Raw genomic sequence first — 25,325 nt, 5'->3', positions numbered from 1 at the left:
ACTAGGCTGCTCGATGGTCTAATCGAGGCAGAAATCCAAATGTACCATTCTGATCAGGGTGTCATTGCAGTCCATTGGGTGATGAAAATGGTAGATAATCCTTAGTGCTCACACATACTGTTTTTTCCTCAATTTGATAGAGAGATGCTTCCATCAAAGATCAAAACAGGCTATTAAGCCATCGCAGTTTGACCGTACATTCTGAACCCGCTACCAGTGTCATCATTACAATCACACTCGAATATCGTGTCAACACCTGGCCTATTGTGTAACCTGTGGTCGGATGCTCGAGAGTGTGATTGTCTGCCTCCTGCTCCCCACTGTATCAATTGCAATGCCAACCATGCCGCCTCCTTCCGAGATTGCCCCAAGTTCTCAATGACCGGGCCGTCCAGGAGATCTGGGGGAATTAAAAAGTGCCTTACCCGGTTGCTCACAAGTTGTCGGCTAGTCGGAAACCCTGCATTCTACCATCCAGCTCTTGCAGTACTGTTGTTACTACATCTCTCTCCATGAAGGACAAGGCCACGCAGATATGTTACCTCAAATTCAGCACCACAGTTCTAAAATTGGCCATTGTCACAGTAGCATCCGTGTTTCCTCCTCCAGCTGCCAGCTGTGCAACATGCCACCAGACATTCACCTCATGAGGCAAAGTCATCTGCCCCACAATTGGCAGGCTGGAAAGGACAGAAGGAATACCCCAGTGCAGACATCTTATATCCATCCAGCCAACAAACATCTGAGTTTTCCTCTGCTGACAGGAAACGCTCCAAGGAATCAAACAAAGGGAAACTGTCTTTTCCTTAGCTGACTCGGGAGATCCTCTTCGATGGTGTCACCACTTAATACCCTTGCCCAGCCAACCTTGTGTTGCTGGTGCAACCGATTTTCTGCCCTGGACTCCGCATACAGACAGAAGGAGGGCGACGATGAGTCTGTAGATCTCGTGGAGCAGGATCCTCGAGCCTCTGCACCCTGTAGCAGTGAGTCTTCGAAGGCTGGCACTCGGCAGCCACCGAGGTGATGCCCCTTCATTTTTTCCCTCCTCCTCTTTTCTCATCGTGAGTCTCCTCCAATGGGTTGTTCACGTCCTTTGATCCAACAAAAGGGACTTTTGTCTGCTCTTGGGGTTGCAGTGTCCACTTATTCTCTTGGTCCAGAAAACAAAAGTGTATCCTCATGGCTGCTTTGAGCTCTTGCATTTCTTTCCAGTCCACTTTGACCTTCCCCCCCAAGGGCAGAATTCTGTCTTGTGGGGGAGTCGTGCTTCTCATCCGAGATGACTTTCATAGTCAACCCGTATCCCTGACTACCCTGCTTCAAGCTGTTGCAGTCTTTCTTTTCCTTCCTCACTTCACCTTATCCCATTGTACCGTTTACATCCCTCTGTCATTTGGTGTCACCAAGGCAGAATACCTCCATTTTATTGGGCAACTCCCTCACCCCTTTCTGCTGCTCGGTGACTTTAATGCACACTGTCCCCTTTGGGGCTCTCCCAGAACCTATCCAAGAATTGCCCTCTTGGCTGACCATCTCAGCCAACTTAACCTCATCTGCCTTAACGCAGGAGCACTCACATTTCTTTCAGACTCTACACACACCTATTCCCATTTGGAGCTCTCCTTCTGCACTGCCCAGCTTGCTCATTGCCTCCAGCTTGCTGTCACTTCATCCCAATCCTCTGCCCCAGGGTCAGACAGTGCTCATGTTCAGATGTTACAGAACCTTTCTCTTGCGGGCAAGTACTTTCTCCTTCTGATATGTACTCGAGTGACCATTTCCTGTGTGCTCTCTGTTTGCTGAGTCCTACCACCACCTATGTCCACACCCAAATGCCAGCTTTCTAAGGCCGTCTGGAGGCTTTACTCCTCCCTGGCAACCTTCAAGAAACAACAGTTCCCTAGTTGTGATGACCAGGCAGAATATCTTGCAAATGTTATCATTACTGCCACAGAATGTTCCATTCCTTGCACTTCCTCTTTACCACACAGTGTCCCAGTCCCTTAGGGGATTGAGGCGTGCTGAGACGCAATTCGTGTGCGGAGACATGATCCCCGCTTTTTTAACACTCATCCTGTGATGGCAAATTGCATTCATTATAAACAGTTCCATGGACAGTGTCATCTCATTCTTCGGTATAGCAAAAAAGCTAGCTTATTTCTTTTACTAATTCTTTTAACAGTTCCACACTCCCTGCCATCGTGTGGTCCAATCTCAGATGGCTCTCTGGGACCGAGGTCCATTCCCTGATTTCCAGCCTGATAGTAGCAGATGATGTCATAGTGAACCCTACTGTTATTTCCAATACCTTGGGCAGCTATTTTGCAGATATTTTAAGCTCCACTCACTATCAGCCTGCCTTCCTCCATAGGAAACGAGCGGAGAAGCCTCGGGCGATTCTGTTCTCTTCTCAGAAATCATGAGTGCTACAATCCTGCCTTTACTGTGTGGGACCTAGACCATGCTCTCACTTCATCCCAATCCTCCACCCCAGGGTCAGACAATGTTCACTTTCAGATGTTGCAGAACGTTTTTCTTGTGGGCAAGTACTTTTTCCTTCATATGTACAATTGCATCTGGGCAGAGGGCATGTTTCTTAGATGTTGGTGTTAAGCCACTGTCACACCTTTACCTAAGCCTGGTAAGGACAAACACCTTCCTTTTAGCTATCGCCGCATTTCTCTCACCAGCTGTGTTTGCAAGGTGATGGAACATATGATTCATGCCTGGCTGGTACGGTGGCTTGAGTCTCGCGATTTACTAACCACTGAACAGTGTGGATTTTGAGTGCGCCGTTCTTCAGTTGACTATCTTGTCACTTTCTCAAGCCATGTCATGAATAATTTTCTGCAGAAATACCAGACTGTGGCTGTGTGCTTAGACTTGGAGAAAACCTATGACACCTGCTGGAGGACTGGTATCCTCTGTACTCTCTACATGTGGGGCTTCTGTGTCAGCATGCCTTGTTTTCTTCAGGAATTTGTAAAAGACTGCCTTGTTGGACACTTTTATCCAGGGAAATGGTGTGCCTGAGGGTTCTGTCCTGGGTGGCACCTTCTTTGCTGTCTCCATTAACCTGTCTCCCAGCAGGCATCTCCAGCTCCCTTTTCATTGACGATTTTGCACACTGTTGCAGTTCCCCACAGACCTGTGTCATTAAGCAGTGTCTTCAGCGATGTCCGATCACATGTACTAATGGAGCATTGAAATCTTTCAATTTTCCACTGAGAAAACCCTTTGTATGAATTTCTGGTGGTGAAATTGGTTTCGTCCACCGTCTTTACATCTTGGGCCTGTTGCTCTTGTGGCTCTTGTTCGATAGGAAACTTTCTTTGCCCTCCCACATTTCTTACCTGGCTGCCCACTGTACCTGGTCCCTCAATGTCCTGTGTGTCCTCAGTTGTACTTCCTGGGGAGCGGATCGGCCGATCCTCCTCCATTTGTACTGGTCCCTTCTCCATTCGAAAATAGATTATGGGTGTTTTGTTAATGCATCTGCACGTCCATCCTTATTACGACATCTCAATACTATCCACCATCGTGGTATCCATCTGGCCACTGGTGCCTTTCACTCTAGCCCGGTTGAGAGTCTGTGTGCAGAAGCTGCCGAACTACTGTCGTCATACTGCCGTGAGTTTCTCCTCAGCAGATACGCATGCTGTTTGTCTGCAATGTTTGGCCATCCTATGCCTCCTTCAGTGACTCCTTTGATCACCAGTATGGGGTGCGTCCCTCTTCTCTGTTAATTCCTGGAGTTCGCTTTCGGCTCTTGCTCCAGCAGCTTAACTTCACATTACCGGCCTCTTTCCAATGGGTGAGAACCCTTCATCACTTTGGCTTCCTGCAGTGGCCCGTGGACATTACTTCAGCTTTGCTCTATCACCGCGAGTTTCCCAGCCTTTTACACAGAACTTCGCATTAGACGTTTGTGTACACTGATGGCTCTTGGACTGACAGTGGTGTGTGGTGTGCCTTTGTGACTGGTACCAAAAATTTTTGGTATCAGCTTCCGGAACACTGTTCAGTATTTACAGCAAAGCTCTTTGCCCTGTATCAACTCGCGCAATACATCCAACAACACAGGCTTTTTCAATTGTGTCACCTGCTCTGACTCTCTCAATGCCCTGACACTGCTGCCATGGCTGCAGTTCTCATATCTTGGCCTACTGGTTCTTCTATTCCTTCCGATGATCTCTGTGTTGCCGTCTATCAGCACGTGGCGTAACTTTTGCATCACCACTGCTGCTCCCTTTGTGGGAACAATCTCTGGGAAATTAAGCAACTCCCAGAGGCTTGTCCCTCTTGTTTTGAGGAGATCATTTTAGCACTGTCTGTTTAGCAATCACCATTTGTTAAGTGGTGCTCCCCCACCACTTTGTGCTCATTGCCCTCAATCTTTGGCGATTCGCCATTTCCTGACAGAATGCCCTTTTTTTTAACCACTTATGTTCTCATTTATGTTTTCCGTTTGAGCTATAAGCCATTTTAGTGAATGACATGGGGACTGTCGACCGCATTTTACTTTTTATCCGTCGTAGCAGTATGGCAAAGGGCATTTAATCTTCAGTTCAGGACTTCCGTTTCTCTGTGGTGTATTTTATGGACCTTTCTTCATGTCTATATTTTTTGGCTGTCTTCCCTTCTGTCAATTGGGCTTTTGTGTAGTAATTTTTAATTCCTTTTTTGTCTTTGTGTTCTATGATTCTGACACGGGCACATACGGCCCTAGTTGTTTTCGCACCCTGAAACAAAACAAGACAAACAGGCAACAGGGAAAAGAAGTTAGGAAAAAATATACTTAAGAAAAAAAGAAAAAGAAAAGACACATCACAACAGTATCCAAGTGGCATGGAAATCTGTAGTTACATGGACAAACAAATGTTTTTCAGAAAAATTGGATTATTTATTGAAGAGTAAGAGCTTGACAAATTGAGCAAGTCAGCAACACTTTGGTCTATCTCTGGTCCTTATGCAAGCAGTTATTCAGCACAGTGTTGATTGATAAAGTTGTTGGATGTCCTCCTGAGGGATATTGTGCCAAATTCTGTCTAACTGGTGAGTTAGATTATCAAAATCCCGAACTGGTTGGAAGGCCCTGCCCATAATGCTCCAAACATTCTCAATTAGGGAGAGATCCGGTGACCTTGCTGCCCAGTGTAGGGTTTGGCAAGCACTAAGACAAGAACTAGAAACTCTAACCTTGTACAGGCGGGCATTGCCTTGCTGATGTGTAATCCCAAGATGCCCTGCCATGAAGGCCAACAAAATATTGACAAACGTACCGATTTGCTGTAAGGCTGCCGTAGGTGACAACCAAAGGGCTCCTGCTATGAAATTAAATGGTATCCCAGACCATCACTCTTGCTTGTTATGCTGTACACCAGGTGGCAGTCAGGTCAGTATCCGGCCGATGTCTGGGTTGTCACCAGATGTGTCTTTACTGGTCTTTGGGACTCTATTCAGAGTGGGACTCATCACTGAAGACAATCAGACTGCAGGTGGAAGGTGTGTCTGGAGATGCACCGGACAGTGATGGGATACCATTATGACTCTTGCCGACCATATGACCCAACAGCCAGAATCGATAATCTGGCGTTGCATTTCTTTTCATAGTAGGACTCCTTTGGTTGTCATCCGTGACACCCTTAGAGCACAGCGGTACATTGATTAGATTGTGTGCCCTGTTTTGTGTCCTTCATGGCGAACCATCCTGGTGTTACATTTCATCAAGATAATTGCACCTGCACATGGCGGGAGTTTGTATTGCTTGTCTTCTTGCTTGCCAAAAAAAAAAAAAAAACATTGGCCAGCGAGGTCTCCGATTCTCTCCACAGTTGAGAACGATTGGAGTGTTTTTGGCAGGGTGCTCCAACCAGCTCGGAATTTTGATAATCTAATGCACCAGTTGGACAGAATTTGGCACAATATTTCTCGAGGGACATCGAACACCTCAATCAACCAATGCCAAGCAAACTAACTGCTGCATACGGGCCAGAAATGGACTGACACATTATTGACTTTGTCAATTTCTGAATCTGTTTCTCTTGAGTAAATTACCCAGTTTTTCTGAAATTGTAATCATATGTTTATAGTGTAAGGTGTTGTAATTACGTGACAATGTCACAATGGAAACAGTTATCTGTAAACTTGAATGTTGTAAATTTTTTTGAAACCTATATTTGGCCAAGATCAATGTTTCTATATTTTGTTCATGGCCAAATGAAGGTTTTAATAAAATATGAAACATTCGAAAATATGACACTGTTTCTGTGTAATCCTTCCAGTTTCAGCAGATGTTTTTCTAGCATAAGATATGAACACTGTCACTTTAGATGTTTGACTCCACTCCTGCAACACGTGGCATAAGATTCTTTAGTGTCAGTCCACTTTAGTTCTGGAGGTTGTTGTTCCAGATGCTTTTGCTCTGTTATTAGACACCCTTCAATGAAGATTTTTATAGTGTGCACTAATATGCTTAAGATGCAGCCACCACAACCTCCCAACAACTGGCACCGTCTCATCCTGGTATTTGAGTGACCTGCCCCTCTTTTTTTAATCTTCCCAAACCTATTCTTTCCTTCTCCCAAAGAAGGAACAGTTAGTTAAAAAACTGGGATGGTGTTTATACTATTACACATGTACACACATGAGGTGTGTGTGTGTGTGTGTGTGTGTGTGTGTGTGTGTGTGTGTGTGTGTGTGTGTGTGGTGGGAACTCTCCCTGCAATATATCCTAAATTCCTGCAACCCTTCTACCCTCAAGTTTTGTTAGTCACAGTCACTATCCCCTTCCCTGTTCCCACTCAAGCGCTACACAGCCCTCTGTTCCACCAACTGACCCACAGTCGTTTTACTTCTTTCTGCTGCCCCACCCCCTCCACCACCACTACAACAACCACCAACCCTCCCCTTATTTTGAACTCCCCACTGCTCCTGGCTGCCCTATCCTCGCCTCACCTCATCCCTGTTTGCTCCCACAAGCAGCACTTTACCATCCCCCACCCCTTCCCTGGTATCCCTCCCTTTCTCAACCTCCTCCTTATCCCCACCACACACATTGCTTCTCCTGTCATGCACTGCTGCTTGCAGTCTGGTCTCAGCAGCCATAGACTATTGTCGTGTGTGTGTGTGTGTGTGTGTGTGTGTGTGTGTGTGTGTGTGTGTGTGTGTGTGTGTGTTGCATTTGCATGAATTTACCATGAATTTATTTTTGTATGTTGTCAAATTCAGGAGGAGGCCTTTTGGCCGAAAGCTTACTTGTTTAGCAGTCTTTTTGTTGTGATTGTCTGCAACTCATTGTCTACACTATATGGTGAACATCAGTCTTCTTTTTACATAATATTGTCATTATTGCATCCTTGATCTTCCATTGTTTGATGCGTGTAATTCACTTATTGGTCTGCAACATGTTAAATTAGCAATGCAAGATTATTTTCCTATTTTAAATAATGGTTAGTGACCATATGTGAAGTCCTATGTACTTTTGACAGCAGTATCTGAGGCATATTTGCTTGGAAATGAAAACAATGGATCATTTTTCACATTCAGTAATTTGTCAAAGTTTGGTCTGAACTGCATGAACTATGTCTGTGGCTTTTGTTACATGCGAATTTTCGTTGGTTAAATTGTTTTGTTTTATTTATTACAGATTTGTATGATGGACCATTATGCTGATCGGGACTGGTTTTCATTGTGTTGTTCACATAAAGAACTGGATTCCCGAGTGTCTGGCTTAGTTGCAGAGGATCTCGAGTATCTCAGGCGTCTGCCGTCTCTGCGTGCATATGTCGAATCTCTTCCCACAAAGCAAAGGGCTCCTATTCTTTTGGATGATACCTGCTTCCGAGTGAGTAAGCTGCAGTAATAAATAATATTTCTACTTGAAGACCGCTAAATTGTTATGGAAGTGATGAGACATAGCGATAGGAAAAAATTGTTTTATTTTATGGCCAAATAAGATGCTTTTTTTTTTTTTTTTTTTTTTTTTTTTTTTTTTTTTTTTTTTTTTTTTTTTTTTTGCCGCATTCGGTTGTGTGTGTGTGTGTGTGTGTGTGTGTGTGTGTGTGTGTGTGTGTGTGTGTGTGTGTGTTGTTTTTTTTTTTTGCCAAATTCCATATTGTTTTTGCTAATTTTGGTGCTAATTTCATCTCACATCAAAGTTTGTTACGCAGGAAATGAACTGTCAGTTTAAGATTATACATGACCCTCAGGCTTGAGATTAGCAATCAAAATGCAGTTTGAACATTGAATAACTATCAGTGAATATTAGTAAACTACCGTCCTGAGATTTAAAATATTTTTGTACGGAAAAATTACAAAATTTTGCAGTTACTGGTAAAAATGGCTAGTTTTGCATTATTTCGACAGAAAGGGCTAATTTTTGTGCTCTTTTCCCCCACATTATCATGTTTGTGAAATTTTCCTGTTCCTAATGATACAGGAAGAAGGAAAATTGATAAGGATTTAATGTCCCACCAACATCAAGTCATTAGACATGGGATGATGCAGTTTATACAGGATTGTTCAGTTTATATTTTGTTTGTTAGCTGAATGATTGTTGTTTTTCTAAGAAAATTAAATCTGTAATAGATATTGAACATGTAACGTGTAAAATAATACACTTAAAGAAGAAATAATCACATAAGCTAGTGTGGTCATTGGCAAAAAAAGTTCGAGGAGGGGGAAGAAACCACATGTTGTTAATGGGGTTTGGGGGAGAGAAGTTTTCCCTGTAGCCTGCAGATTTACAGATCATAGACATACACCATCTTAAAAATAAGTTTAAGCAGAACCTACCTAAAGCAAAGTGATGAGTATGCAAAAGGTTTCAAACTTAGGAGCACTATAATTGATCCCATCATAAATAAGTTATTTAAAGATGCTGTTTGTCACAATTTGTAATTTTCTAAAGACACACAGCATATGGAATCATTTTGTGGATTCATAAAGGTTTATGGTAGACTAAGGTAACCAGATAATGTACATAATTTTAGATATAACAGAAGCATTTATACACACTATATTGGAGTATTTAGACAAATTTTCAGTCCACCTGTCAATAGTCCTCAGGGTTTAGTTCTTGGCTGCATTCTTCTGCTGATAAAGTATATAACTGGTGTGGTGAAACCCTTAATTACCACAGTTTACACATTCTTCGTGAATTGTTAGGTTAACTGGTTTTTGCTGTGTACAACTTCACACACAATGGTAAGGAAAGGTGGGCTTATGGGGTGGTGCGGCAACCGTCGTCATAGAAAAGCTGGACAGGAGCAGAAATGATTAACAAACAAGTTAACAAACTGAACAGAAGATTTACTTAATATGTGTTTCTCCAAGTATATGAAGACCCATTACAAATAATGCACCAAGAAACAGAGTCCAGCTATCACATTGTCAACCAGGAGGAGGCGCCCTTAAGTAAGCACGAGCGATTGTATCATAGTGAAGACGCTCTAAGTGCTAGTGCATTGAGTGGCTGCCACCAGCCATTCTGTATTGTGGCAGCAGAGGGTACTCATAGTCCAGAGCCGCAGGAAGCTGGGCTCAGTGGGCATGTACCATTGGGTCCATCAGATCCTGCACAACCACTATCAGTGTCTGATGGAAACTTGACATTCCATTACCGACCTAAAGATGCCCATGTCACAGTTTTACATAATCAAACTGTAAATTAGTATCATAATGCAGAAACAGACTATAACTCCTTCTGTGAACGGGGAATTATTGCATGTTGTGCGCACCATACAATACTTTTGCTTATTAACGGCTAGTGGTATGTGTCTCTTTCCTTTTGAAGGGTGGAAATATTCACAACAAATTCAAAAGGTTGCATGCTCTGTTCATAAGCCATGAATGCACAAACAGTTCTTTCCCACAGAACAAACGTGACAGTCATTTACTTAAAATGGAAATTGATTAGTCAGCTGTTACAGTCTCATCAGGCCCGTATATTATTTCCCTCTTCTTCATACACAGACAGGATTAGCTCGTCTTGTGATAATGTGAAATCTGTCTAATGATGCTTGAATCTAATAGCAATTCTATGTATGATCTAATTGTAAGCTCATTATAAGAAGTCCTTGTGAATAAGTCTTTGTTCTCCACACAGCCAGTTCACAACAGTTGAACAGTAGTAGTATCACAGATACATTTTCCTTGGTGTTGACATACTGCGTTGTCATACTGGCTGAAAAATGGGGGTAGGGGGTGGAAGTTCAACGTTGGCTACTGTAAATGATGTATCCGACAGTTGCAAAGTTGCATTTCAAAGTTCTTTACTTTCACTGTTCACAACACCACAGTATTATACAGTTATGTTTACAGTTCACTATTGGTTAACTTTTGATAAGCCTCATTAATAGTTTGCAGGCAAACTTCAGCATACTGCTACGATAGTTTACCGTTGAAAATCTATGAGGAGTAGAAACCTAACCACACAGTTCTTGCAGAATAATATTGTATGTTTGACGCTATTGAATAGAAACTGTCATTATTTTAACATATGGCCTATGTCTATTACACTTATTTCACGGTTAAGTTGATGCATTGTTGTTGATCTAACCATTACAGTTTCCTTGTCTGAAAATCAGCCATGAACTGACTGTTTTGGGACCAAAAATCAGGCCTTTATATATTCTCACAATAATAGGCATTGAAACTATACATTGTTCAACGTTTAAGTTACAGAAATTAAAATTAAAACATAACTCATACAATTAACTGCATATATATAAAAATTCCTTCTTCTTAATAGTTTCTTCTACTACAAGGGTTAGGGTGAATTATTTGTTTAAATGATGAAATTAGGATATAGTTATACAAACAATGCTTTTGACAAACCTTATAATTATTTTGGAATTAATTAAGAGCTGACTTTGTTAGCATGTTTTCGAATAGTGCCAAATAAACACCTTAAGAATCGTAGTGGGTCTTCTTCCAAATGCTTAGAATTAGTACGAAATCTATATTTGTGTATAAGTCAACAATAGAATCTAAGTCATGAAACAGTTACCGATTTCATCCTATAACAAAAGATATTAGCTCGGAATAGTCAAAACAAATTAGGAAATTGAGTACATACACAAAACTAAGCACAAACTTAGATCTAGTGGTATATTCCTTTAGACTGAGGGCCAACCTTTCTCTTTTATGGAACTGCAGATTATCCTCATGTATGTAAATGAATTAGGCAAAAATGAAAGTAAAATGACTTTAAGGAGGTATGTAGTAAAACAATAGAGGAAGTGAAAAGATCCCGGCTTGCTTTGTCACAAACAGCTATAATGGGTACCAATACATGATATGAATTGCACAGTTTCTACTGCTTTTCAAATAAGGAGATGCTGTTGTGAAAGTTTTGTTGCATTATATCTTATAATTAAATTTTCCTTGAGACATTTGATTCTCATCTTTATCTATGATAATGATGGAAGCTGAAGAAATGAATTAAGATTTGTGCCATGACTGGAACTTGAACCTGGGTGTCCTTGCTTACTAGGCAGGAAAGCTACACCACCACAGCACTGTAGCTAAGATTGTTGCACTGACTACTCTAGTCCAATGCCCTCCTTAACACACACTTCAGTTCACATCTGTGCTGTGGTGGTGTAATGGGTAGCATTCCTGTCTAGTAAACTAGGAGACCTGGGTTCAAGTCCCGGCCATGGCACAAGTATTAATTCATTTCTTCAGCTTTCACCATTTTGTTGCATTGACTGATGCTTTTTTCTTTCATTGCATCTTTCATGCCTCTTTATTTTCCAATTTCATGAGCTCTTCCCTTCTTGTTGTTATGCTATTTATCTCCCTTTTAGAATTTATTATCGAAATACCACTTTCATTTCAGTGGAAAGGGCTTTAGCAGTTTGTTTGAGAATTTGTTCAACCCTTCTTCAAGCATCAATACATTCTTACATTATACGTTTGCATAATAACACTGGAGATCAAATTTCAGTAAGAAAGCTTTTCAGGTCGTATTTGGTACATTGTGCATGTAGTTTCTGCAATGGTAGCTGCAGTGTACTGAGCATGAGCTCTTTACCTCTCACCTCTTCCTCCTGCACCCTTGATTTGGTGCAGTGGCTAAGGCACATTCAGTGAAAGTGTTGTTCCACCCGCATGTAGATTTCCTGTATTTTACAATTCACTTCTGGTGAGGCCACTATACAGTAGTGCACTAGGGGTTACCTCATTTTCCTTAATGGAGTGAGGCAGCATGTTAAAGAGCCTGAAGTATTTTAAGATTTACCTATGGAACTGGGTGGATGAGGTGCTTGTAGTTCAAAGGAAAACAGGGTGTACCTCCACCACTAGCAGTACTAAGCCTAAAGGAACATTGTAGTGTAATATTTTGAGCCAACCATTTGTTTGATCACTTCTTCACTTATTGTCTGAAGTGCATTGTAATAATCTATTTTTACTGTTGTTCTTTGTAAATTGTTTTAATTTCCTGTATCCCCAGAAAACTGTAACTCGTGTTTTGCTGTATGTGAGGGATGGGTAGAAAGTTATTGATCTGATGAAGAAAATACAAAATTAAAGAGAGAATGTCACCTGTAGTTTTATCTTTCATTATTATTTTTTAGCATTGTCACCTTGTAAAAAAATTTCTTTAGTCTAATATCTTTCCATCCTCTTAATGCCCCCAGTATAATAAAATTTGTCCACAATAAGCATCTGTTCTGCTGTCTCTTCATGTGATATGATGTGGAAACACTTCAAACAAAGGATATTAGAATTGCAGCAGTGATTTGAGAGGTGTGAAGGTGCATTATTATGAAGGAAGATATCTTTCTCCTTTGCAAGATATAGAGGTTTGGCCTGAATAGCCTTCTTCAGATTATCTAGTACTGAACTATCCCCAGTGATGGTTTTGCACTTCTGAAGATAATCTGTGAGCACCATAATACGAGAATTCTAGAAAATAGTAGCCATGACTATTCCTGCGGATGGAATTCTTTTGGCTGATGCTTTGTCTCTGGTGTGTCGTGATTTCATCTGCTGTTATGAAACTTTTTTTGAACAACGTTTCACCCATTGAGTCGCGACCAAATTTTTGTGTTAATACAGTGGATATGGACCAATGTGACCTTAACATTCTTGCATACCTTCATCTGACAACCATGAAGTTAAACACTGAAGTTTTGCCATGATCTCGTCAGTCATATATGCTTTTGCACATCTTCATTGGGCAGATAATTATGCTGAAATTCAGCAGCCTATTTCTTAATGACAGAAGCAAAGAGGGAATATCTTTTAATGCCAAATCCAAGTCCTTGTCTTTCATTTGTTTGGTTTAAACCTGCTAAAATTAAGTATTTTATGGTAGCTCATAATTCAGTTCGTCCATTTTACATAAAAATCTTAACATTTTTATAGGAAAAGGCAGATGGCTACTTACCATAAAGAAGACACGTTAAGTCGCAGACAGGCACAATAAATTGTGCTCGTTTGTAACTTACCATGTCTCCTTTGTGGTAAGTAGCAATCAGTCTATTCCTGCATTGTTGATATTTCTACCTGGAGTTCCCATTGTTTGATTTTGTGAACATTTTATTGTTTAGATGATCACTAGAAACAAATAAATAAAATGTATTTAGTTGAGTTTGTTACTGTCTTTGGTTCGTTCCTCCTAGTACGTTCAATTGAGTCTTTCCCTGAGAGCTTCAGTGTCCCATTTTTGCAGTATTTCAGGGTAATCTTCAATATCAACAATGTGACTTTTTGTTTCAAATATATCAGGGGTGTCCCGCCATGGTGGATACGCATTGTAGTATGGGAATGTAATAAAGGTATCTGTCTAAATTTAGTGAAAAATGGAGTTGTCAGTCATTGACAATAAGCTCCTTAAAATTTCCCTAGTGTCTTTCCCCACTTTTCACAAAATCACAGTGCAAGAAAATTTGGATAATTATTACTCCCTCCATAATTATGGACTAAGATACATAACTGCCATTTTACTACTTGTATATTGGCCGTTGGCACTGTCACATCACTCAGGAAAAGTAAATGTGGTTGTCTGAAGAAATTATTGTATTCTAAGAGACTCATACTTTGTTTTGCAGGATCTGTTAAAGAAGCTGATTGAAAATCTTCGATCCCATTTGATGAATTTTCATATAGCATTACGTTGTCTGCACTGCTTCACATCATCACTTCCAACGTCTCCCCTTGGAAAAACAGTATGTATTATTGTATTTGTTAGGTTTTTCCTTTGTATGTAAATTTGTATGTATTTTTGTTTTTCTTATGTTTTAAACTTATCAAAGCCAACCAGTGTATGAAAGGCTAAAGATTTGAATGATCGAAGCTTAACTTCACATCATTAAAAATGCAGTGTGATGAACAAATGTCAAATTGCATGAATTTGTTAATGATTAGCATTTTAGTGCAGCCATACAATGTAGGTAGGAGCAGTGTCATCTACATTCGGTACAAATGGGAAAATTACTTGGCAAGTTTCAAAGTCATTGAATGTTGATTGTTCATGAGAATATCATTTTATGCCTTGTGTGATAAGAAGAATCATCTATTGCTCATATCAGTCAAGATCTCATGGCATGCCGTGCAAATATGGAGTCGATGAGTTCAGGAGGGCCATATCTTACACTTGTAGGATCTGAATGGCCCCGTGTGACTAAGCAGCTGAAAGGACATACAAATTATTCGTGTGGCCACATTACACACATTTCAGTATGTGGGCTTTTTCGCGGACCAGTATCCACATGGACAAAGCAACAACATTTGGAGCACTGCAGACTGTCAGCCCAGCAACAGTTGTTACAGCCCCTCTCAGTGCGGCAGCAGACAAAGTACTGCCACAGTGTTGCACCCAATGACAACTCCGTGGACACGGGAGTGGCATTACATGGTTTTCTTCACAAAAGTCAGTCCTCTGCTTATACCATCAGTATGGGCGTATCTGCGTGTGGATCCTTTAAGGGGAAAGAACGCTCCCAGATTGCGTTCATCTCCATCACAATCCATCATCCTAGCACAATCTGCTTCTGGCCATCCTGATTACATTTTCTGTGCTTTCCTTAAATCATTTGATGCAAATAGTGTGATGGTTCCTTTTGCAGGGAATGGCCATTTTCCTTCTCCATCCTACCTCAATACTGGCCTGTGCTCCATCTCTAATGTCCTTGTTGTTGAAAGGGCATTAAACACTAATATCCCTTCTTTACTTAGTTCCACCCTGGCGTGTCAGTATTGGGTGCCATTGGGTACATTACAGGATCACTCAGGTTCACGCGGCCAGTAATTTGGAGAGCAGCCTTTGTATTTCTGATGCGCTAGGATATGTGGCTGTTTCTAAATCTTCCAGCAAAACAACACGAGACCACACATCACCCGATCTATCTCAGTTCAGAGTATGTTCAACTGTTGCATTACGAGCTTGTTCTCCACATCTCGACTGTTGGAAATGTCCGACCATGTGTTGCTGAGAGTGTGGCAAGGCACTGCTCGCCAGTGATAAACTGTGGCCCACAACTGAAGCTGCATAGAGTTGCAGCTCTGTGTAAATTTCGGATCTTGTATAGCCTGAAATGACCTAAAAAATTTAACAAAGTCCCACAGTCCAGCTACAGAGGAGCAATCCCCTCATAACTCAGTACCATCCAGGACTGGAGCAACTGAATTACATTTTCCGCCAGGGTTTCCATTACCTCTTGTTGTGCCCTGAAATGAGAAATGTCCTACCCACTATCCTTCCCACCCCTCCTATCGTGGTATTCTGCCATCCACCGAACCTACACAATATAGTCGTCCATCTTTACACAGGCCCTGTTCCCAATCCGTTACCTCATGGCTCATACCCCTGTAATAGACGTAGATGCAAGACCTGTCCCATACATCCTCCTACCACAACCTGTTCCAGTCCGGTCACAAACATCACCTATCCCATCAAAGGCAGGGCTACCTGTGAACCCAGTCGTGATTTACAAGCTAAGCTGCAACCACTGTGCTGCATTCTATGTAGGCATGACAACCAACAAGCTGTGTGTCCGCATGAATGGTCACCGACAAACTGTGGCCAAAAAACAAGTGGACTACCCTGTTGTTGAACACGCTGCCAAACATGATATCCCTCATCTCAATGACTGCTTCACAGCCTGTGCCATATGGATCCTTCCCACCAACACCAGCTTTTCTGAATTGCACAGGTGGGAACTTCCCCTGCAATACATCCTATGTTCCCGTAACCCTCTTGGCCTCAACCTTCGTTAGTCACTGTCCTCACCCATCCAGCCCCCTCCCTGTTCCCATTCCAGCACTACACAGCCGTCATTTCACCGCCACACTCAGTCTTTTAATTTCTTTTTGTTTTTATTTCTCTCCTTTTCACTACTTACCCCCTCTCCTCTCCGCACCTTATCTCCTGTCCTCCGTCTAAACTGCAACACTTCACTGTTCGCCGCTCCCACCATACTATCCCTCCCCCTCCCTGACCCAGCCTCCTCCTTATCCCCACCCAGTCGCCACTCCCATCATGCGCTGGTGCTGCTGCTCGCAGTGCGGTTTCAGCTCTCTGAGACTGCAGACGTGTGTGTGTGTGTGTGTGTGTGTGTGTGTGTTTTCTGCTGACAAAGGCAGGTGGCCGAAAGCTATAATGGTTGAATCTTTTTGTGGTGCCTAGCGCAACTCAGCATCTCCGCTATATGGTGAGTAGCAACTTTCCTTCTCGGGTGTTGTAACGATCATTTCTTCATACATAAAACTCCTAATTGCGTGAAAAACTGTACATGCATCTGAGAAACAGTAGTAATGAATCAATCTTAAATTGTATAATGAAGGTTGGTACATGCCTACATACAACATTATAAACAAGTTGGGAGGTAAAAAAAGGAAAGGAAAATAACAACAGTTCTTGTCATTTGCCAATTATCTTTGTCCCCAGAATAGGATATTTCACTGTTTTCTGAAAATTGTCTTAAATCGTTCCCTATGTCATTTTATGCTCTTAACATGCTTTTTTCCTTAATGAATTTCAGTAAGAAAGGTGTAAAAAGAGAAAACAGAAATGAAATTAATGTCATTTCAAAGCCCGCTATAACACTGCATTTGAGTCACATGATTTGCCTATGATGTCACTGTCTAGCACACTGCTGCTACTGTCATGGAGCTCACTCACAGTGATGTCTTGTTTTGCAATTTACATTCCGTAAAATGGATTACAAATATTGTGTAGTACCACGTTGTACAAATACATCTATAAAAACTCATGAGCAATTGTTTTTGAGTTTCTGAAAGAATGAGGAGATGTGTAAAATGTGATTGCAACTTGCTCGTAGAGATCTAAATGAGGTCGTGGTCACTACATGTGTTTATGTCCATGAGGATAGCTGTTATGTCATTGCTGATAGTGTAATTTACATGTACATATATACTCTGCGACCCGTCATATAGTGCATGGCAGACTACTAGTAATTTCCTTTTTGTGTCCTGAGAGAAAAAGGACTGTCTATAAGCCTCTGTATGAGCCCAAATTTCTTGTACCTTATTTTCATGTACACACAATGTACGCTGGTGGCAGGAGAATCACTTAGTAGTCGCTTCAAATACTGGTTCTCTAAATTTTCTCAATAGTCAGTAAACCAGAGCTGACCATTTGCCTTCCCTACCACTATCCTCACATGCTTGTTCCATTTCATATCACTTCGCAACGTTATGTCCAGTATTTAAATGATGTGACTGTGCCAAGTAGAAATTTTGTCTTAGCGATCCTGTATCCTCTTATCTCCCCCCATCCCACTTAGCCATGCTGCTGATGTCAGCAATTAATACCACCATTGCTGCATACAGCACTCACCATTGCATCCTCGATTTTGGCCTGCAATGGAAGCTGCTCTGGACTTTCACTGTCGCTGACATTAGTGACCCCATTATCAAAGTGGACTTCATAGGACACTACCACCTGCTCCTTGACGTTGACAGGAACAATGTTAGGTCAACAAAGTGCACCACTTGTTTCGCTGTTATCTTTGATGTGAAGCAGGTGGCATATTCCGGCCCAAATTACAACCTCATGGCGCAATTCCCTGCCTTCACACGCCTGTCTAGCATGCCTCGGGAGGTCCGCAATTCAACTGTACACTAAATCAATGCCATCCCTGGACTCCTGCCAGCAACACCCGTTGGCACTGCACAAACTGAAGATTGCCAAGGCCGATTTTGATGAGCTGCTCACTGCCAGGATATTGCATGCTTCAAAGAGCCTGTGAGTGTCCACCCTTCATCTTGCCAGGAAGGAGGATGGCTTCTGGCACCAATCGGGGATTACTGGAAGCTAAATACCCAAACTGGTGCCCAGTGCTGTTCCTACGCAGCTATCTACGCAGCTACAACAACACTCTGGCTGCGGCTACAGTCTTCACCACAATCAGCTGTGCCAAGGTTGTTGTCCAGATTCCAAGTGCACCTGAGGACATCCCAGAAGATAGCAATCATCATGCTATTTGGACTTCTGGCCTGTGTAATGCTGCCCAAATGTGGCAACAGTTGTTGGGCGGAGTGCTGCGAGGCTTGCCTTGCCGTTTTGCGTACCTGGACGATGTATTCATTTTGTCTGCGATGGTAGAGGAAGACCGCGAGCATCTCTGTGGTATTTTTGAACGTCTCCAGGACACCGGCATCATCATCAACACAGCAAAATGTGTGCTCAGCACCAATGAGGTGGAATTTGTGGGCCGTGCAATCTCCACCACTGTGTGGTGGCTTTTCGCCGCACAGCTGTCTTAGCAGTTCCAGTTCTATTCACTCACAACAGCCATCTGCTAAGGCAGCGAGTTTCACCCCTACCACTGTACTTCCATTCGTGGCTGTCGATCTTTACATGCAACAGGAAACTTCACTGCTACAGTCGCTGACTACCGGTACAGAACAATAGCTGCCCCTAGTGAGGCTTCTGCTGACAGAGCTTCACTAGTATTTGTCCGTCCCTTGTAGTGTCCACTTCAGTTGCTGCTGCACTCTAGGACTGTTCATATTTTTAAAAGTATCGGGAATCCGATACATCAATAGTTGAAAATATATCATTATTGACCTTCGACATATCGAAAAAAAATTATGCATATATCGGCAGAAAAAATATTGATGTATTCAGCAAAAGAAATACTGGGTGCACATTGTGAATATACTGCCATTTTTTAGAGCTGTAAATTTAAATACTGATTTATTATTAGATATTGTGGTAGAGCAACAAGCTAGCAGCCTGCATATCCCCCTTGGAGCAAGAATTGAAAGGAAAATGATGCACGTTCACTCTTGGTGATAACCGCTTTGCTAATAATGGTAACTGCAGGTAAGTCGCACAGTAGGTGGTGTCAGATGGGTCTGTCAGTTTCTTCACATACTGGATTTGTCTGGACACTTCCTGTCAATTTCCATGTTTTTTCATTTCTGCAAATGACAGCAACCTAGCAGTTGTAGTTTCGAAATTGCATGGTGAAGTTAAACGTTGCAGTTTTCGTTGGTAGCACCTAGCGCCAGTTACATCAGCATATCCCCCTCGCACATCTCTGCCCACCGCAAAGACCACTTTTGTCATTTAAATTTTTGTTCATCAATTTAAGCAAATGATTTTGAATGCCGATGTGATGAAATAGCACACTAGTTGCATTAAAAATTGTTTTTTAATGCAACTGGTGTGTTATTTCTTAACATCAGATATCTTGTTATTCCACTTACACTCCCCAGTGCAATGGACTTCTACTTGCTTCACACAGTCAAAGAGAAAGAGTGGACATGATGAAAGCTCAGAAAGTTGTAAGATTTGTTCATGCAGTGAAAGTAAAATTATGTTCTGCTATAATTTCAAAATAACAACTTTAAATATTTACTGAAAAAAAAAATCAAAATATTGGTACTCTATTTTGCCATTCCTATATCGAGATATTGGTAAAAAAAATATTGCCAATATATTTTATCAACAGCACAACTACGCACCCATGTAGTGAGGAACTGGCCACACAGGGTTGCAGCTGACACTGGTGCTTTTGCATCACTGTAAGTTGCCTGCACTGTACAGTAACCTTTATGCCTGGCACACTATTTCCGAGGATATTGTGTTTTCGCATCACGCTCCTGTGCAGGCTATAAATTTTGCTTTGCAGACTATAAATTTTGCTTTGCCTGTCTGCATGCGTATGTCGTAAGTGTGGATAGTGTACAGTGAATGCTGGGACGAAGAAATTTTTGTGTTAGCAGAAGAGCCAACACCGTGTTACGAGCGGAGGCCGAAATGCACGCGTTTTAGCTCATGCAGGCTGGCGTGAGGAGGGAAGAACTATACTGACGTGAGGTCTGGAACATGACAAGGAATGAGAATTCAGAAAGCAGACGTAATTAGTTTGATACTTAACTTTAGTCGATTAATGATGAACGTCGCTCTTGATGGTATGATTCACAATATTATCTGTTCAGGATACATTTTTGAAGATAGTAATTATAGTAACTGAATATGGCGCCCTGCTAGGTCGTAGCAAATGACATAGCTGAAGGCTATGCTAAAGTGTCGTCTCTACAAATGAGAGCATATGTAGACAGTGAACCATCACTAGCAAAGTCGGCTGTACAACTGGGGCGAGTGCTAGGGAGTCTCTCTAGACTAGACGTGCCGTGTGGCGGCGCTCGGGCTACAATCACTGATAGTGGCGACATGCAGGTCTGACATATACTAACGGACTGCGGCCGATTTAAAGGCTACCACCTAGCAAGTGTGGTGTCTGGCGGTGACACCACAGAAATGATGTCTCCAACTCTGCTGTTTCTGCTGTGCCACACCTGGCTAGTGCCTTCGCATCTCGAGTGAGTAACTGATTTAAATTTTGAACCTGAGGACATTCGTGTTACTTCAGCCACATGGGGACCTGTCCTTTATGTGTTTGTAACTTTGCATGTTCTGTCTCGTGGTCCCGTACCACCACGCCACAGCGCGTCCCCAGGTTGCGGACAGGGGATACGGCCTTCAGATATGAAGGGTAACTGTGAATACAAAAAAATAAGCAGTAGCGGACAGCCGGTGGGGAGCAGGCGATGACGTGATGAACCACCCCTGTTTCTTCTTCTCTTACTATCAAATCTATTCATCAAGAATCAGCAACATTAATTGGCGTGGGTCCCTTTGAAGTAAAATATTCTGGAGGTAAACTAGGTTCCCATTCAGATCTCCGGGCGGAACCTACTTCGAAGAGATTCAGGCCGAAAGGAACTTTCAGGTTGGGAACATGTAATGTTAAAAGTTTGAACAGGCCAGGAATGTTCCAGACATTATCAGACAAATTAGATAGATACGATGTAGACATTATAGCTATTCAAGAAACTCTGGTGGCAGGGGGAGGGTAGCATAAAGAGGGGTAACTATACATTTTTCTATGAAGGTGCGGAAGCTCACAGTTTCTGAACAGGTTTCGCGGTACAGAGAAAAGTGCTTCACGCAATCAGAGATATAAGATTCATTAGTGACCGACTATCAGTTATAGTGTTGACCGGCAGGTGGAATTGACTAGTAGTAATTAATGTACACGCACCAACTGAGGACACTGAAGAGGTTGTTAAAGATGGCTTTTATGAAGAACTAGATCAACTGTGGGATGAGTTCTCCTCGTATGATACAAAATTAATCATAGGTGATTTTAATGTGAAGATAGGGAAGGAGGAAGCATTCTGGCCTACAATTGGGAAAGAAAGTTTGCATAACATTTCCAATGATAATGGCACAAGGGTGGTTAATTTTGCTGTTTCAAAAGACATGATTGTTGAGAGCACATATTTCAAAAGGAAGGACATTCATAAAGCACCTTGGGTCTCTCCGGATGGACACACCCGAAACCAAATTGATCATGTTCTTGTAGATCAGAGATGGCACACTAGTATAGAAAATGTTAGGAGTTTCAGGGGAGCAGACTGCAATTCTGATCATTTTCTTGTAGTTGCCAAAGTTCACCAGTGGCTATCTACAGCAACATCAAGGTGTCACACTGCAGAACTTGTTAGGTTCGACACTGACAAGCTAAATGATGAAAACTTTAGGTGAAGGTACATGATAGAAATTTCAAATAGGTTTGATGCTGTCAGGACACACGAAGGTCAAGATGAGGAGGAAAATAAACAGTGGATCACTGTGAGGAATAATATCAGAGAGACAGCGAAGGTCACAAAAGGTACAATTAAGAACAACAGGAGGAAACCATGGTTGGATGAGGAATGCAAGAAATTGGTAGAGGAAAGGAGAAAAGCACTATTAGATTGGGATAGAATGGGAGACAGAAAATGAGGAGTTCTTGAACTTGAAAAGGGGAGTTGGCCGTAGGCTATGGGCAAAGAAGAGGGATTATTTGAACAATCAAATTACAAAAATGGAAACAAACAGTAAAACAAAAAACATTAGGGAACTTTACCTAGACATAAATGGGTATAGGAAGGGCTTCAGGGCTAGGACAAATGCACTTCGAGGGGATGCTGGGGGAATACTGACAGACCCCACTGCTATATTAAGTAAATGGAGGGCACATTTTGAGCATCTTTTAAATGTACACCAGGAAGCAGGAAATGAGCAGGCATATGAAATACATACAGCAGAACCCCAGATACCTGAGCCAATGTTAAAGGAAGTAAGAGATGCAATCAACAAATTGAAAAACCATAAAGCACCAGGATCAGATTGCACAACTGCAGAATTAATTAAAAATGGGGGACAGAAGTTGGTGGAAGTAGTTCACAAAGTGATAACTAAAGTAGGGAACTCAGAGATGATACCTGAAGAGTGGCAGGAGTCGATTCTGATCCCAATTTTTAAGATGGGCGACAAAATGGATTGTAGTAATTATAGAGGGATATTGCTATTACCAGTATGTTCCAAAATTTTCTCGAATATTCTGCTAAGCAGGCTTACACCATATGCAGATGAAATTGTGGGTGATTACCAAGCCGGCTTTCGGAGGAACAGATCAACTATAGACCAAATATTCACCCTGCGTCAAAATTTGGAAAAGAAATGGGAATACAATAAACCAGTTCATAATCTTTTCATAGATTTTACAAAAGCATATGATTCAGTATTGCAATCAAAATTGTACAGAATTCTTTTGGAACTTGGAATACCAAAGAAGTATGTTAGACTTGTAGAAGCGAGTTTGAAAAACACAAAAGGTAGAGTACGTTTTTAATTTGGTCCTAGAATATATTGTACGAATGGCAGCAGATAATTCAGAGGGTGTGGAGTTAAATGGAAATATTAAGATATTAGGGTATGCAGATGATCTAAACATCATTAGCAATAGGAAAGTATCTGTAACAGCAAATGCGAATGGGTTAATCAAGGCTAGTGAAGATATAGGTCTAAGGATAAGTGAAGACAAAACTAAATACCTGGTTACTACTAGAATGTCAACAGCAGTAGATCAGGAAATGTTAAGAGTTGGAGACATGCAGTTTGAAAAAGTGAACACATTTAAGTATCTAGGCGTGGACATCACTTCGAGAAATGAGATTGAATCCGAACTGAAGAAGAGATTACGGGCGGGAAATGCGTGCTACTTCTCATTGAATAGATTACTTTCATCACGGATATTGTCGAGGAATTTAAAGATTAGAATATAAAAAACTATTATTCTACCAGTTATGCTGTATGGGTGTGAGACTTGGTCTCTCACTGTGCAAAATGAAAAGCCGTTTCAAGTATTTGAAAACAAAATTTTGAGGAAAATTTTCAGAGCAAAAAGGGATGACATTAGCGGAGAGTGGCGAAAACTGCATAACAAAGAGGTTCACGAACTCTATTCAACCCGTGACATAATCAGTATCATTAAATCACGTAGGCTGCGATGGGCGGGTCACATAGCTCGAATCGATGAGGGCAGGGCAGCGCGCAGAGTACTGGTAGGGCACCTAGAGGGAAAACGGCCTGTGGGGAGACCGAGGCGTAGATGGGAGGACAATGTGAAGGCTGATTTGAGGACCCTGGGTATTGAAGGTGAATGGAAGGAAATAGCCCAAGACAGGGACAGATGGCGAAAATACGTTGCTGCGGTAATGGACTCTCAAGTTCGGTATGACCAGTGAGTGAGTGAGTGTGTAACTTTGCATGTTACTTATTTCAATAAATGAGGAACCCTCATACAGTAGCAAGGAACAGGAGCAACAGAAAGAGACATTTTCATCATTGGCACAAACAATAGATTTCCTTGGTACCTCATTTAACTAAGGAACAGGCTGAAATGGATGTAAAGTGTAGTTAATACTGAACAGGAAATAATTTATTTTAAAAAAAGGAGATAGTAAGAGGAAAGTTCTGTTGTTAGGTAGTAGCCATGGAAGAGGCGTGGGCCAGATCTTGCAGGAAGAAATAGGCGACAGGTACCAGGCTACAAATTTTTCAAGCCCAGTGCATGTCTTAGCAAGTGATACAGTATGTAGGGTCATTGGGCAAGTTTTCTATGAAGCAGGATCATATTATGATAGTGGGTGGAGCAGGAAACAGTATTGACAGGGATCAGGGCTATAATATTGAGTGTGATCGGGTAAAAGTAGCATCTGCAACGAATCATACAAATGTTGGTTTTCATGCGGTATGATGGGCCCCAATTCAACAGCTCTATCAGGAGGATCAATATGGAGCTAGATCAGCTGCTTTGGGGGGCTACTTTGTCGGGTATGGGTTTGCTTCCTATTGATATTGTTAGTAGGGAGGACTTCACAAGGCATGGCCTGCTTCTCAGTAGGAAATAGAAGGGTAAATTGGCTGGGATGATAGCAAAATCTTTAAGACGGAGGGGGGTGGGGGGCGCACTGAACCTCATGGGAGTTTCTCTTTTGTAGGTTAAGATCAGTGAGTCAGCATTGAATGAAATTGAGCTTAATGAGAAACTCAGACAGGTAGGTACTAGTGATCTTAAAATATAACAAGATTCTCATAAAAGTACAGCGAAAAATGATGTTAGTATATTGCATCAGAATATCAGGGGATTAAGTATATGTGCTTCTTGTTTGTTTAGAAAATGTAGAAACTGAGGGTGGAATAGATGTATTGTGCCTTTCTGAACATCATATAGTCACAGATACGGAAAAGATAAATGTAGGCGGATATAAGCTTTTCGCACTTTGGGGAGCGGACGAATTGCAATATACAGGGTGGTCCATTGATCGTGACCAGGCCAGATATCTCACGAAATAAGTGTCAAATGAAAAAACTACAAAGAACAAAACTTGTCTAGCTTGAAGGGGAAACCAGAAGGCGCTATGGTTGGCCCGCTAGATGGCGCTGCCATAGGTCAAACGGATATGAACAGTTTTTTTAAATAGGAACCCCCATTTTTTATTAC

General features: G+C 41.8%; 1 protein-coding gene and 1 non-coding gene across 3 annotated transcripts in view; both read left to right on the top strand.

Annotated features, from left to right (window-relative positions):
* Positions 1–25,325, top strand: part of LOC124545117 (origin recognition complex subunit 3) — a 138,093-nt gene that overhangs the window by 74,211 nt on the left and 38,557 nt on the right. For both annotated transcript variants that reach the window (XM_047123934.1, XM_047123935.1), the window contains 2 exons: positions 7,652–7,849; positions 14,067–14,183. In XM_047123934.1, coding sequence (XP_046979890.1) covers positions 7,652–7,849; positions 14,067–14,183 — 315 coding nt within the window. The remainder of the gene's footprint in view (positions 1–7,651; positions 7,850–14,066; positions 14,184–25,325) is intronic.
* On the top strand, positions 11,599–11,671 carry Trnat-agu. Its single transcript has one exon. It is a non-coding gene; the product is annotated as a tRNA-Thr (tRNA).

This window comes from Schistocerca americana, chromosome 8 (genome assembly GCF_021461395.2).
Source record: "Schistocerca americana isolate TAMUIC-IGC-003095 chromosome 8, iqSchAmer2.1, whole genome shotgun sequence".
NCBI classification, from domain to species: Eukaryota; Metazoa; Arthropoda; class Insecta; order Orthoptera; family Acrididae; genus Schistocerca; species Schistocerca americana.
Note: the sequence above shows the minus strand (reverse complement) of the source record. Positions and strands in the feature narration are given on the sequence as shown.